This window comes from Lepidochelys kempii, chromosome 1 (assembly GCF_965140265.1).
Source record: "Lepidochelys kempii isolate rLepKem1 chromosome 1, rLepKem1.hap2, whole genome shotgun sequence".
Lineage (NCBI taxonomy): Eukaryota > Metazoa > Chordata > Testudines > Cheloniidae > Lepidochelys > Lepidochelys kempii.
Window position 1 is genome coordinate 209,275,941 of NC_133256.1, and position 16,327 is coordinate 209,292,267.

The 16,327-nt window shown below is 46.5% G+C and overlaps 1 protein-coding gene across 3 annotated transcripts in view; it reads right to left on the minus strand.

Annotated features, from left to right (window-relative positions):
- Nucleotides 1–3,919: 3,919 nt before the first annotated feature.
- Nucleotides 3,920–16,327, minus strand: part of ING4 (inhibitor of growth family member 4) — a 43,059-nt gene continuing 30,651 nt past the window's right edge. For 2 of the 3 annotated variants that reach the window (XM_073311431.1, XM_073311450.1), the window contains 7 exons: nucleotides 8,744–8,815; nucleotides 8,385–8,551; nucleotides 8,003–8,117; nucleotides 7,550–7,658; nucleotides 5,579–5,726; nucleotides 5,097–5,158; nucleotides 3,920–4,811 (listed from right to left, as the gene is read on the minus strand). In XM_073311431.1, the coding sequence (XP_073167532.1) occupies nucleotides 4,772–4,811; nucleotides 5,097–5,158; nucleotides 5,579–5,726; nucleotides 7,550–7,658; nucleotides 8,003–8,117; nucleotides 8,385–8,551; nucleotides 8,744–8,815 (713 nt within the window). In that variant the 3' untranslated portion in view covers nucleotides 3,920–4,771. The remainder of the gene's footprint in view (nucleotides 4,812–5,096; nucleotides 5,159–5,578; nucleotides 5,727–7,549; nucleotides 7,659–8,002; nucleotides 8,118–8,384; nucleotides 8,552–8,743; nucleotides 8,816–16,327) is intronic. The other variant, XM_073311440.1, reaches the window with a different exon arrangement.

Below are 16,327 nucleotides of genomic sequence, written 5' to 3' on the forward strand. Positions count from 1 at the left end.
ATCTGGTACTCCGTCCTTGGGCGCACCCTCAGAATGCCTATCTCGGGCCACCTGACTGACATGCAGAGCCTGATTGGGAGGCTGAGGATGGGGTGGGACAATGGTATTTGAAGCCCTTGTCTCTGTCCCTTCTCCTGTAGGAGCCTTGTCTCAAGGAGCCCGAGACCCTCAGTGATGGGGGAGAAGGCCGGAATGACTTCCTGGAGGTCTGCGGTGTGGAAAGCCCCATGGAGCAGAGCATGGCATGGGAGTCTTTCAGGCCTTGTAGCCTGGCATCCGTTTGCTCCAAGAACAGAGCATTGCCTTCAAATGGGAGGTCTGGATGGATTGTTGGACCTCCAGGGAGAGGCCAGAGGACTGCAGCCACAAACTCTGCCACATCGACACAGCCATAGCCATGGACCTGGCTGCCAAGTCTGCCACATCCAAAGCGGTATGGAGTGAGGCCCTGGCTACTGACCTGCCTTTCTCCAGAATAGACGTGAACCGTTGGCCCAGGTCTTGCGGCAGGAAATGTTTAAATTTTGCCAGCGAGTCCCGCAAGTTGTAATTATATCTACCCAGCAGTGCCTACTGGTTAGATATCCTCAGCTAGAGGCGCGCAGTCAAATAAATTTTCCTTCCAAATAGGTCCAACATTTTTGCATCCTTATTTTTAGGCGTGGCTCTTGCCTGTCCCTTCCTGTCCTTTTGTTCACTACTGATACTATGAGTGAACCCGGGGGTGGGTGGGAGTATAGGTATTCATACCCTTTGGCGGGCACGTAATACTTCTTTAAAGCCCTCTTTGATATGCGCAGCAAAGAGGACAGGGTTTGCCACAGGGCCTTTACTATCTTTGATCACCCCTTTATTCACAGATAATGCCATCTTGGCAGGTGTTGCGGTGCCAAGATGTCAAAAAGGCTGTCTGCTTGTTCTGCAAGCTCCTCAGCCTGTAGGCCCAGATTTGAGGCCACCCTTTTAAGCAGTTCTTTGTGGGCCATAAAGTCATCGGGAGGGAGTGGGTGAGATGGGCCCATGACCACCTCATCAGGGGAAGAGGAAGGTAAACCGGGGAGGGGCTGGGCCACACACACTACCCCAAGAGAGTCTTCCCCAGCAACTGACGTCTGTCATCAGGTACCAGAATCAGAATCCGATTCCAGGTCTGGTCCTGGTGCCAATGGTACTGCAGACAGCTTCTTGGAGGGCCCCACTGAGGAACGTTGTGAGTATGGCCCTGGCATTATGGGGAGGCTCCAGGGATTCCAATAAGGCCACTGGATCGGCCACTGGCTCTGTGGCCAGGCACCCATCGCGGGCTCTGCCATGTCTGGTGCCCCAGTGAATGGTTCCCCCTTTGAATTCTGGGGAAGACTCCTCCCTTCCTTACCCTGGAGGTGCTGTCAGAGCCTCCCTCTGCCATCAAGGCTGGAGAATGGTGCTGGGGTCATGGTGATTGGTGGTACCATGTAGGTGGAGACTGATAGTGGGATGGTGGTGAGAGCTGACGGACTGGGGTGTGGGTGACCTGCGCCGAGGAGATGGCAACCGCTGTCTTTAAGATGCAGGTCGGTGCCAAGGAGATTGAAGCCTCGCCAGTGATGAATCACATCGTCTGAGAACACGAAGGTGGTGATGGACTGGTGCCAAGTCTCCGGGGATTGATGGTGCCTGCGGAACCTTTGCCACCTCCACTGGCTGGGAGTCTTGTCATGTAGGTGGTACCGTGAGAGCCATGAGGTCTCTCACCACCTGAAACGCCTCTGGCATCGAAGGCACCATCAACCACGCTGGCCCCCTACCACTCCCAGGAGTCGGAGGCAGGTTCTTGGATGGGCTAGGGGCTCTTGAGGCTGCCACCCCTGGGCTCTCAAGTGCAGGCAGGTGGCCCGACATGGGTCCTTTGCCTGCTGATTGTGCCTTGTCCTCATTAGAAGCTGGGGAGCGCCCCCACTGCTTTATGTGCTTCCTGGGCACCGGTGACAGGGAGTGGTGCCATGGAGAGCTCGAAGCTGGAGGGGCACTCCAAACTGACCTGGACATGTTCTGTGCTGAGTCAGACCTGGAGGGGTCTGACGCCGGTCTAAGAACTGCCTCCATTAATAGTGCATTTAAGTGGATGTCCCTGTCCTTTTGGGTCCTTAGCTTAAGGTTTTACAAATTCAGTACTTGACCTTGACATGTGCTTCCCCCAAACACTTCAAGCAGCTTGTGTGAAGGTCGCTAACCTGCATCGGCTTATTACAAGCAGAGCATAGCTTGAAACCCGGGGACTGGGGCATGCCTTATCCCTGGAACAACGTCTCAACAGGGAATCATAGAATATCAGGGTTGGAAGGGACCTCAGGAAGTCATCTAGTCCAACCCCCTGCTCAAAGCAGGACCATTCCCCAATTTTTGCCCCAACTCCCTAAATGGCCCCCTCAAGGATTGAACTCACAGCCCTGGGTTTAGCAGGGCAATGCTCAAACCACTGAGCTATCCATCCCCCCACTCTAACTGTAACTAACTCTACCTTAACTGCTAACAATACTAACTATCCAAAAACTATAGTACACAAACAGTTCGAAGAGACCACTATCACACTTGCTGAACAAGAGCGAAAGAGGCGTTCTTTACTTGAAAATGATTGATTAAAGTATAGCTACGCAGGACTTAGTTTAACTATGTAACTGGAGTCCAAAAGGAAATTCTTTGGAACCTAACTCCAGCACATAGCCCAAGATCAGAGCTGCCAGACCTCAACACTCTGCCGAGCATACCATGCAGAAGCTGGAGCCCTGGACGACTTGATCCTGACTAGCCACTAAGGAAAGTTCGTCTGCCTTATTGGGAGTGGTGAGCATTGCATGCTTAGCCTATGTGTTCTGTTTTGGTAACTGTTAATAAACAAATAGAGGTTAAGGATATTATTGTGTAAGGCTCTTTCACTGATAAAGGCCTCACAAACACGCAGAAGATTATGCCCTGATCCCTGGGAACTGGGTCAGGGTGGGTGCCTTTCACCCAGAGCCCTATAACTGGGAAAGGGTGGGGGTGCCTAAATTAACCGTGTTATGCTTTGAGTGCACAGAAGGGTAAATGTGGGGTGCCCTAGAGTGTGTGGGAACATCCACCATTCATCAGTATCCCTCCTGGGCTTTGTTAGTAAGCACGTTAATCCATATGATCAGTACAGCTGGGAAAAAATAATGGCAAATATTTTACTCACCAGAAAGTACAATTTTGTTTGACCCAAAATGATTTGCGTTGAGTTTGCCCAGTTATGACCGAACCAAAAAAAAAAAAAAAAGAAATGTTTTGGAGATGTTGAAACAAAGCATTTTGTTTTCATATGACGGCTTTTCATTTTGATTTTTGAAATTTTAACAAAAGTAAAGGAGGACTAGATTCACCAAATGGTTTTTCCCTCAAGCTCTCCTGTTGAAGCTATTCCACCTTTTATAAATAAGTATTTCTTAGAGCAGACTTGCACTTGAGACTCCCACATCCCAGGCAGTGCCCTAACTACTAGGGTAAAAACTATGAGGAGATCACCTCCTCTTCCAGCTGTTTTCTGAATCTAGTCCTCCCCAGCCTTTGTTAAAATGCCCAAAATCAAACCAAAAAATCCAAGTTGAATAATAACAAAAAATGTTTCATATGACCCTACTAGAAATTTTTCCAACTTTTCAATTCACAAAAAAATTGGAAATTTTTCATTTTCAGTTTGATTTTTTGGAAATGCTAGCGAACCTAAGAAGATTCACCTAGGTCATCTTCTGAGTTATCAATAACTCTAAAATAGGTAATGGTGTCTTTAATGTAGAGTGCAACCCTATCCTCCCCCAACAACTCTTTTACTCACTGAGGGGATCTACAGAAGGTTTCTGTGTCATCCTCCACAGGTCAGAGCCAAGACCCACAATCACAGACCCTGGCAAATGCTGGGGTGTTTGTTTCAATGGGTTTTATTTAATTCCATATTTTACAAGGTGGATCTGGATTCCCAAACTTCCCATCACCAGGAGAACAAAGGATCTTGGACAGCAACAGGGATTGGGGAACTCTGGGGCAGAAGCACAGGTGATACAAAACCAGCTCCACCTAAGCTCACGAATGCTTCCTCTTTCCTGTAAGACACAGTACACTACCCATTCCTGAGATATTCCCCCAGAAGGGGAATAAATGAGACTCAGGTTCTCTCTAAACTCCCTCCTCTCCCACATACAACAGAGACCACTTGGTACTGGAGGTGATAGTGGAATGTAAGGTAGGGCAGGGAAGGACTAAGGGATCCAACTTTTCAACCAACCTGTAAGATGAAGAGGTGGCCTGCTTACCCCCCACGCCCAGGGAAGATCTAATAAAATCAGGAGCCTATAAAGTTTGGGGAGCCTTACCTCCTTCCCCTGGGCATTCAGGTAATCTTTCACTTCCCTGACTAAGTCTGGCTTCCCCAAGGAGAGATGCAGGCAATGGACTCTAAGTGGGGTGAAAGGTGAGCCAGGGAAATCAGGGGACCATCCAACCCCTAGGAATCTGGGGGCTACCTAGTTACCCTCATTCCCTCTGGGATTCAGAGACCTGTTCTAGAACAAAGGACCTCCAAGGGGAATCTGAAGGTAGCACGGGATACAGAACACATTGGAACTGTCATGAGGGCACAGCCCATTCAAAGGTCACCCTAACCACAAACAGGGCAAGACTCCCCGCAACCTCAAGGCCCAGGGGCTGGGGGAGCCTTGATGAGGCCCTAGTAGAAGAGATGGGACTCTGGCCACTGCACCAGGGGGCTCTAGGGATTTTATTTCTTCTTCCTCTCCTGGGAACAGCGAGGGCAGAACCTGGTAGGAAAAGGAAAGAGAAGGCAGCAGTTATGACGTGGGAGGGACCCACCAATACACAAAGCCTATGGGACCCTCCTTAGTGCCCCCCAAATACAGCCACACACACAGAAGCCCTTAAACACACACAACCCCCAATAACTCTTCATTGAGATGCAGTCCCAACACCCCCTAACATTCATAGTCACCCCGCCCCAGAACGTTCCGCTCCAGACACCCATGGGACTCCCCAGTGATTTATAGCCTCTTGAAACCTCTGATGTCCTTGTTTCAGCACCCACTCACCATTTCCCTCTCGGCTTTGTCGTCAGGCCCACACAGGCGAAATGGAACCACTCGATGGAGCACTGATGTGGGATGAAGAGCACAGAGTCAGTCATACAGTAGAGTTTCCTTCCCTTCTGAGTCTTTTGGGGGCTACCAACACCCCCTCAGCATTTGATCACATAACCTCCCCTTGCAACTCCTCAGCAGTGACCACATCAATATTCAGGATTGTGGAAGTGGATTGAGAAACTCACCTAATTCCTACTCTGTTTTAAGGCTTCCCTCCTCCTGGATTCCAGACTTGTCCAGGACAAAAATCTGTCCCTTAAGGGTCTCTCTAAAATGAGCATCCTCCTTAATTCTCTCCTCTCACATAATCTGTACATACACCCTCGACCTGCAGGTGTCACTGCTTGAGATAGCAGGACCCACATAAGCACAACCAGATTTCCAGTGTGAGTCTCACCCCGCCCCCATTCTCTCCAAGTCCAGTATCTTACATCAGGGTTATCACAGCCAATCATCTCCCCATAGGAGACCTGGTGGCACAGGCAGTAGGTGGGTTCATTGGGATCCACAGGCATATCCAGCACATCTGAGGGGTGCACATTTCCAAATGTCACTGAAGGCATCCCATACTCCGTGCTGCTGCAGGAGAGAAGGAGGAATCAGGTCAGCAAAGTCACCAGGGTGGGGGCACCCCCGCACTTCACCCGGGGAGACCCTCTGCTGTGGACTCCACCTTGACAGAAACAGAAAGAGACCCTTCCCCACATAACACAACTGCAGAAATTCACTATCCCAGGTCCTGTCCTCACAGCAAGGACCTGACCTCTCCAGGCCTCTATCTCCTTCCAGAGGGAAGGATATTTCTCTCACTAGGAGTCCCAGCCTACCCGGGCTCTTGCTCTAACTGCTCCAGGGCACAGCAGGAACAAGTGGGATGGATGAGCCCATTGGTCTGATCTGGGTGAAGTCAGGGGATCGCTTATGATCTGGATGAGGGATGGATTGCACCCTCAGCAAATTCTCGGATGACACTAAGCTGGGGGGAGAGGTAGATATGCTGGAGGGTAGGGACAGGGTCTGGAATGACCTAGACAAATTGGAGGATTGGGCCAAGAGAAAACTGATTAGGTTCAACAAGGACAAGTGCAGAGTCCTGCACTTAGGACGGAAGAATCCCAGGCACTGTTACATGCTGGGGACTGATTGGCTAAGCGGAAGTTCTGAAGAAAAGGACCTGGGGATTACAGTGGATGGGAAGCTGGATTTGATAGCAGCCTTCAACTAACAGCCCTCCATCCCACTAACGGGGGGTTCCAAGGAGGATGGAGCTAGGCTGTTCTCAGTGGTGGCAGATGACAGAACAAGAAGCAATGGTCTCAAGTTGCAGTGCGGGAGGTCTAGGTTGGATATTAGGAAAAACTATTTCACTAGGAGGATGGTGAAGCACTGGAATGGGTTATCTAGGGAGGTGGTGGAATCTCCATCTTTAGAGGTTTTTTAAGGCTTGGCTTGACAAAGCCCTGGCTAGGATGATTTAGTTGAGATTGGTCCTGCTTTGGGTAGAGGGTTGGACTAGATGACCTCCTGAGGTCTCTTCCAATCCTAATCTTCTATGATTCTATGACAAAGGGCAGGACCTGACCATTGGTTTGATCCTGATTAGGGGTGTAGCCAGCCGCAGCCCCCATCCATGGCTTGACCCCCCCCAGGCAGCAGCAGCTCCTGCTCCATGGGGAAGAGGTGCAGCCCATGGCTCCCTCTGCATCTGCCCTGCCAAGCAGTCTGTGCCTGTGTCGACCTCCTGTCACGTCGTTACCTTGCTTTTGAAGTGCAGTTTGCACAGTTTCCTATCTGAACCACAAATAACAGCAGAAGTCCTTGCGAATGTGAGGGGCTTGCTTAAAGCTATATTACCAATTGTATTCATGCTTATGAACATGTAATCAATATATAAGGAGTGAGATAGTATGAGTGTAAGAAACCAATCGCAAGGCTTGAACTGAAATATTACCATGTAAGGATAATCAAGGTGTATATGGGACTGTATATAAACCTACAGCAGTAGCGGCCAGAGAGAGATGTAACCTACGACAGCAAAAACTCAGGACCGGACCGGAAGCAGTAGAGCCCTCCCACAGACCCGAAGGGGCTTCGGGGACTCTCGTCGCCTAGCGGTTCAATCTCTGGGAAGCTGGAACCTGGCCAGTCTCAGTCACCTAAGATCGAAAACAACACCTGCGTCTTCAGCCTGCCAGTATGCATGGAATGTGTGTGAGTATAACTGCGCAAATAATGGAAGTAAGCAATAAATCAACCCTCAATACTGTTTCAATTCGACCTTTGTTTGTGGTTATTTCTTGGCTGGTTCCAAGAAAGAGTAACAAGGGGAACCTTGATGGACCCACTGGTCTGACTTAACTTGTGTGGTTACCCCCCATTCCCTAAGTCTCCCTGTCACTTACGTGCGGACGAGTTTCAGCTTCTTTTGAGCCATCTTTGGTGCCTCCTCATCAGAGTTTTTCCCCTTAGAACGAGCACGGGCAGCTTTCTTCTCCTTTTGGGCCCGGCCCTCTGGAGGGATGGGGAAAAGAAATGGGCATTAAACTCTTCCACCCACGAAGACAGATACCTGTACACCAGCCCCCTTTACAGCATTAAGACACATACCCTGCCCTTTCATAGTCTCTGGTCTACACACACCCATCATCTCCTCTGAGACACCCCATCACAACCCTCCATCATCATCCCTGGGTCACCTCCTTGTCACTTGCTGGGTTCTAGATCCTCCTCAAACTCCAACTTCACAGGCTCTGGGCCATCTCCTGCCATCCTCCTCCCAGGCTCCCTTCCAACCCCACCACTTTTGTGGTCCTGGGCCCCACTATATCAGTTTGCGGCAGGGCCCTGGGACTCACTCTTCTTGCCCTTGCTGGAGGAGCTGTCGTAGTCACTCGATTCAATCTGCTTCTCCTTCAAGTCAGCTTCAAAACGGGCAAGGTCCGTGTCTAGCCGCCGGATGTGCTTATCCACCTGCAGGTAGGACAGTAAGCAAAAGCATTATTAGGGGATGGAATCCTGAAGGGCCTAGAAAGGACAGGGGAAGGGGCTTCAGCAGAGAGGCAACTGTAGGTGGTGCCTACAAGGGAGACAGGGATCCATGTTGGGACTGGAGCAAAGGATTTCCAAATGCTTTATAACCCCATCCAGTACCAGGAACAGGATACAGTGAGTCATGACTCCCAGCCCTTCATGCTATAACCCTTTGTCACCACTCTGCTCCCTCTCTCTCCTTCATACCATCTCATAGGTCTGCATGGCCAGCTGAACCTTGTCATCCCCGAACTCCTTGCATTTCGCATAGGCTTCCTGAATTTGCTTGAGAAGCCCCAGTTTTTCCTCCGAAGACAGAGTCCGTGCATTGGTGATATACTCCGTGGCCAGTTTATCAATCTCTGACTTGAGGTCTGAAACAAGACCGGATTCATGGTCAAAAATATCCCAGTGCCCTCTGCTAGGAAGGGCAGATCTGGACAGCTGTAGGCTCCCTCCTCTGCCCTGTTGTCACACCACCACCTGCAAGGGAAGGAAGAGCAGGCCAGCTGCAGGCTTCCTACCTACTCACAGCACATACTCTGGGCCTCATTCCTGACACTCACCTTCTGTTCGCTGGTCTAAATCTCGCATGAGTTGGAAATTTCTCTGCAATTCAAATGGCAGGTTCTCAATGCCTGGAGAGAGAGGTAGATACATGGAGAGGTCAGGTCCCTGTCTCTGTTTCCCCCATTAAGCATTTATAATAACCAGATATAGGACTTAACATCCCCTAATTTCCCTGTCAGTCCAACTCTGATGTAATGCAGCAGCTGTTCTCTAAGATGCCAATGATTCAGTCTTGCGCCCATTGGAAGCCTAGAGTCTGGTGGGCTCACAGACGGGGTCGTTACTTTAGTAAATCTTACTGGGGTCCACTAAGTTGGCACTATCTCCAACTCCCCTCAATGCAGACATTATTAACTGGCATTATTAACTTGCAGGTAGCATGGAAAAGGTGGGTCACGAGAAGGAGTGGGTAGTGGTCCTGATCAGAGCAAGAAGGCTCTTCCACGCATAAGATGCGGCATGAGAAGAGGTATGGGGTTGTTTATGGAACAATTTGACAACTACACAATGGTAGCGGTAGCAAAAAAAAATAATAATGGAAAGCTCATGAGGGACGAAGCTGTGCAGTGGCTTAAAGGTCAGGACAAAAAGCTTGAACACGATATGGAGGAAAAAGAAGAACCAGTGGATTCAAAGGTGATTCAGGGATGATAGTCAGACCAAGATACCAGAAAGATAATCTTAGTGGCAGCATGTTGAATGGACTGAAGGTAAGTGGTGTATGTGTCCAGGCAGTCTTAAAGAAAGAAGTCACAGTAATCAAGACAATAGATATGGGGCTGTGCAAGAGTTCTGCTGAGGGAGCAGAGAGAAAAGGTACCAACTTAGAAACATCATGGAAGCAGCAGCAATATTTGGCCTGGATGTAATTCAAATACGCATGCACCAGAAGCACAGGTCCTTATCAGTAAAGATAAATGAGATATATCTTATTGTAAGCTGTACAGGACCTAGGAGAACATGGGTGAAAAATACTGATTGCATCCAGTACAAGACATTGACGACACAGACCACACTAGTCAGTTCATTACAATATAACACAGAATCATAGACATGTAGGATTGGAAGGAAGCTCAATAGGTCATCTAGCCCAGTCCCTTGTACTCATGACAGGACTACATAATAACTAAACCAGAGGTTTTCAACCTTTTTTCATTTGCAGACCTCTAAAAAACTTCTAAAGGAGGCACGACCCCTTTGGAAAACTTAGACCGTCTGCGGACCCCAGGGGTCCGTGGACCACAGGTTGAAAACCACTGAACTAGACCATTTCTGGCAGGTGTTTGTCTAAACTGCTCTTAGAAACCTCTAATGAGGGAGATTCTACAACCTCCCTAGGCAATTTGTTCCAGTGCTTAACTACCCTGACAGTTAAGAAGTTTTTTCTAATGTCCAACCTAAACCTCCCTTGCTACAATTTAAGCCCATCGCTTCTTATCCTATCCTCAGAAGTTAACAATTTTTCACTCTCCTCCTTGTAACAACCTTTTATGTACTTAAGAACCATCAGTCTTCTCTTTTCCAGACTAAACAAATCAATTTTTTTTCAATCTTTCTTCACAAGTCATGTTTTCTAGACCTTTAATAATTTTTGTTGCTCTCCTCTGGACTTTCTCCAATTTGTCCACATCTTTCCTGAAATGTGGCACCCAGAACTCGACACAATATTCCAGCTAAGACCTCATCAGCACAGAGCAGAGTGGAAGAATTACTTATCGTGTCTTGCTTACAATGCTCCTGCTAATACACCCTAGAATTACGTTTGCTTTTATACCGTTCACTCATATTTATCTTGTGATCCCCTATAACCCCCAGATCCCTTTCTGAAGTACTCCTTACTAGGCAGTCATTTCCCATTTTGCATGTGTGCAATTGATTGTTCCTTCCTAAGTAGAGTACTTTGCATTTGTCCTTATTGCATTTCATTCTATTTACTTCAGACCATTTCTCCAGATAATTTTGAATTTTAATCCTACCCTCCAAAGCACTTGCAACCCCTCCCAGCTTGGTATCATCCGTAAACTTTTTAAGTGTACTCTCTCTGCCATTATCTAAATCATTGATGAAGATATTGAACAGAACTGGACCCAAGACTGATCACCGCAGGACCCCACTCAATATGCACTTCCAGCTTGACTGAACCGCTGATAGGTACTCTCTGGGAATGATTTTTCAACCAGTTAGGCACCCACCTTATAACAGCTTCACCTAAGCTTTATTTTGCTAGTTTGTTTATGAAAAGGTCTAGCAAAACAGTAACAACAATCGCAGGAAAGTCAAGACATGCTACATTTACCACATCCACCCTATTCATAAGGCTTATTAACCTGCCACAGAGAGCCATCCGGTTGGTTTGACATGATTTGTTCTTGACAAATCCATGTTGACTGTTACTTATCACTTTATTATCTTCTAGGTGTTTGCAAATTGATTATTACTTGATTATTTGTTCCATTATCTTTCCAGGTACTGAAGATGAATGGTCTGTAATTCCGAGGGTTGTCCTTATTCCCCTTTTTTCAGATTGACACTATATTTGCCCTCTTCCAGTCCTCTGGAATATCACCCATCTTCCATGAGTTTTCAAAGATAATCACTAATGGTTCAGATATCTCCTTAGTCACCTCCTTCGGTATTCTAGGATGTATTTCATCAGGCTCTGCTGACTTGAATACATCTAACTTGTCTAAGATAATCCTAAAACTGTTTTACATTAAATAAATAATAAAATAATAGTTCTTTTCATGCAACCAACTCAAAGCACTGAACTGCTTGAAGTGCCACAAAGAAGGATTAATTTCCCCATTTTACAGATGGGAAAACAGAAGTCGAGATGGGAAGAGACTTGTCCAAGGTCATAGAGCAAATTGGGGAAAAGCTGGGAATAGAATACAGGAATCTTGACTCCAAGTCCCCTGCTCTTTAGTCTATTCTGCCTGCTACATTATAACATAATTCAGTTGTCTCTCTCCAGGTCCTGGAAGTTCTGAAACACAATGTATATTGTAACTACCAAATATTATTACAGTAACAGACATGCTGCAAGACTCAAAAGTCAGTATTCCATGATTCTTTTTCAGCATTACTTCTTACTAGTGTTGTTGATTAATTGCAGTTAACTCATGCGATTAACTCAAAAAAATTAACTGCGACTAAAAAAATTAATCGCATTGTTAAACAATAGAATACCAATTGAAATTTATTAATATTTTCAGATGTTTTTCTACATTTTCAAATAAATATATTGATTTCTATTACAGTTCAATACAAAGTGTACAGTGTTCACTTTATATTATTTTTTATTACAAATATTCACACTGTAAAAATGATAAAGAAATAGTATTTTTCAGTTCACCTCATACAAGTACTGTAGTGCAATCTCTTTATTGTGAAAGTGTAACTTACAAATGTAGATTTTTTTTTGTTACATAACTGCACTCAAAACCAAAACACTGTAAAACTTTAGAGCCTACAAGTCTACTCAGTCCTACTTCTTGTTCAGCCAATTGCTAAGACAAACAAATTTGTTTACATTTATGGGAGATACTGCTGACTGCTTCTTATTTACAATGTTACCTGAAAGTGAGAACAGGCATTTGCATGGTACTTTCGTAGCCACGTACCAGATGTGCTAAACACTCATATGCCCCTTCAAGCTTCGGCCACCATTCCAGAGGACATGCTTCCATGCTGATGATGCTGTGACGAAGTGGGACTGTTCTTAATGTTTCCTCTGAATAGTGTGGAGGTGCCTCAGCTTCCCCTATGCAGTTCTTAAGTATTTAGGTGGTGGGGTAAGGGTGTATGATCATTGCAGAACCCTAGAGGGCAGGTGTGTGCAGGGGTCTGGACACAGAGAATGGCCAACACCCTGTTTCCTAGCAACTGATGGCCTGGGCCCTTCCCCTCGCCCCCCTCCCGCAAGGTGAGAGCTAAAGGGTTGGAGAACAAAGGAATCAGGTGACCTCCTGGCCCGGGAAAAGGGAAAGCCCAGAGGAGGAGGGGCTGGAGGAAGCTTCAGTTTGGGGCTGGCTGGGACATGGAGTGAAGTGCAGACGTGGTTGTCTGGCTCACTGCCCCCCAAAATGGACCCAGCTGAGGGGTCCTGTTCTCTGCACCTGCAAGTTCTGTTTTAGACCATGGTTCCTGTTGTCTAATAAACCTCTGTTTTACTGGCTGGCTGAGAGTCACGTCTGACTGCGGAGTTGGGGTGCAGGACCCTCTGGCTTCCCCAAGACCCTGCCTGGGCGGACTCGCTGGGGGAAGCACACGGAGGGGCAGAGGATGCTGAATGCTCCGAGGTCAGACCCAGGAAGGTGGAAGCTGTGTGAGCTTTGTGTCCTGAAGACAGACTGCTCACAGAAAGGAGACTTCCCCAGAGTCCTGACTGGCTTCATGGGGAGCAGTTCCAGAGCATAGCCCAGGGACTCCATGACAGATGCTCATTAAAAAAATAATATGTTCATTAAATTTGTGACTGAACTCCTTGGGGAAGAATTGTATGTCTCCTGTTCTTTTTTACCCATTTCATGTTATAGCAGTATTGGATGATGACCCAGCACATGTTCATTTTAAGAACACTTTCACAGCAGATTTGACAAAACGCAAAGAAGGTACCAGTGTGAGATTTCTAAGGATAGATATAGCATTCAACCCAAGGTTTAATAATCTGAAGTGCCTTCCAAAATCTGAGCAGGACGAGGTATGGAGAATACTTTCAGGTGTCTTAAAAGAGCAACACTCCGACATGGAAACTACAGAACCTGAACCACCAAAAAAGAAAATCAACCTTCTGCTGGTGGCATCTGACTCAGATGATGTAAATGAACATGCGTCGGTACGCTCTGCTTTGGATCGTTATCGAGCAGAATCCGTCATCAGCATGGATGCATGTATGCTGGAATGGTGGCTGAAACATGAAGGAACATATGAATCTTTAGCGCACCTGGCACATAAATATCGTGCAATGCCAGCTACAACAGTGCCATGTGAATGCCTGTTAATTTCTGATGACACTGTAAACAAGACATGGGCAGTATTATCTCCTGCAAACTGTAACCAGAATTGTTTGTCTGAGTGATTGGCTGAAGTAGGACTGAGTGGACTTGTAGGTTCTAAAGTTTTACATTGTTTTATTTTTGAATGAAGTTATTTTTTGTACATAATTCTACATTTGTAAGTTCAACTTTCATTATAAAGAGCACTACAATACTTGTATTAGATTAATTTAAATATACTATTTCTTTTGTTTTTTACAGGGCAAATATTTGATATCAAAAATAAATATAAAGTGAGCACTGTACACTTTGTATTTTGTGTTGTAATTGAAATCAATGTATTCGAAAAAGTAGAAAACATCCAAATATATTTAAATAAATGGTATTCTATTATTGTTTAACGGTGTGATTAATCTTTTTTAATCACTTGACAACCCTACTTCTTACCCATAGCCATGGAGGTTCTCTTGGACTCCTCTTACTGGGGAAACTGGCTGGCTAGATTGTCGGGCTCAACGGGTAGTGATCAATGGCTCCATGTCTAGTTGGCAGCCGGTATCAAGTGGAGTGCCCCAAGGGTCGGTCCTGGGGCCGGTTTTATTCAATATCTTCATAAATGATCTGGAGGATGGTGTGGATTGCACTCTCAGCAAATTTGCGGATGATACTAAACTGGGAGGAGTGGTAGATACGCTGGAGGGGAGGGATAGGATACAGAAGGACCTAGACCAATTGGAAGATTGGGCCAAAAGGAATCTGATGAGGTTCAATAAGGATAAGTGCAGGGTCCTGCACTTAGGACGGAAGAACCCAATGCACAGCTACAGACTAGGGACCGAATGGCTAGGCAGCAGTTCTGCGGAAAAGGACCTAGGGGTGACAGTGGACGAGAAGCTGGATACGAGTCAGCAGTGTGCCCTTGTTGCCAAGAAGGCCAATGGCATTTTGGGATGTATAAGTAGGGGCATAGCGAGCAGATCGAGGGACGTGATCGTTCCCCTCTATTCGACATTGGTGAGGCCTCATCTGGAGTACTGTGTCCAGTTTTGGGCCCCACACTTCAAGAAGGATGTGGATAAATTGGAGAGAGTCCAGCGAAGGGCAACAAAAATGATTAGGGGACTGGAACACATGAGTTATGAGGAGAGGCTGAGGGAGCTGGGATTGTTTAGCCTGAAGAAGAGAAGAATGAGGGGGGATTTGATAGCTGCTTTCAACTACCTGAAAGGGGGTTCCAAAGAGGATGGCTCTAGACTGTTCTCAATGGTAGCAGATGACAGAACGAGGAGTAATGGTCTCAAGTTGCAGTGGGGGAGGTTTAGATTGGATATTAGGAAAAACTTTTTCACTAAGAGGGTGGTGAAACACTGGAATGCGTTACCTAGGGAGGTGGTAGAATCTCCTTCCTTAGAGGTTTTTAAGGTCAGGCTTGACAAAGCCCTGGCTGGGATTATTTAACTGGGAATTGGTCCTGCTTTGAGCAGGGGGTTGGACTAGATGACCTTCTGGGGTCCCTTCCAACCCTGATATTCTATGATTCTATGAAACTGTTGGGGGGAAAAGCCCACTTTCTTCTGTGACTGGACAAAAGACTGTGCTGCATGCAATAAAACTCAGTGACCCAGCCACTCAAGACCACCAAGCTTGATTACTACTATCCATATCTAGAAATGAAATCACATGACCTGAAAAAACTCCACTTGGTAAGAAATGCAGCAACTTGTGTGCACAACAACATAGGACACCATGAAAACATCTCCATTCTGCACTGACTCTCCATTGAATTCAGAATCTGGATCAAGGTCTCCATTGTGATATTCAAAGCCCTCTACAGGATTGGTCACAACATGACAGACTGCCCCACCTTTCATGACCATGCATTCCCACAACAGAAATAATCAAAACTAAGACAATTAAGCTGCCAACTATTGGGGAAGGCTTGTGAATGCAAAAGACAGAATTCTCAAAAAAACTGGACCCAAACTACAGAACTCACTCTGGCAAGAGAGAAGAATGACTACAGCTGACTTGGACTTGCAGGGCTCAGGCTGCAGGGCTATAAAAGTGCTGTGTAGACATTACATCTACTGCAGGGAAATGGGCTCTGGGACCTCCCCATTCACAGGGTCCCAGGACTCAGGCCCCAGCCCAAGCCCAAACCGTCTAAACCACAATTTTGCAGCCCTGCGAGTGTAAGTCAGCTGACCTGGTGCAACCGTGGGTGTTTAATTGCTGTGTAGACATACCCACTCTGTTCAGAACCTGTTTGTTCAACTTCAATTTCATCATGCAGACACAAAAACAACCACTTACACACAAGCAAATGTCCTTACAAACAATGCAAAGTATTTCTTCTAGAGGCTGGGAAGGAACTGAAGGGGAATTTGTTACTATTATTTCTATTTTAAATAGCTAGGAGAGGCTCAGCTTCTATGGGCCATTTAAGTATCTAAATAGAAGGGAAAGTTTTCATGGTATTATTCCAAAGATTACATATAAATGGGGTGGGGTGGGGGGCGGAGGACTACATTAAAAGAAAGATAACATTGCACAGTTAAGCATTCAAAAGTTAGGAAAAGCCAG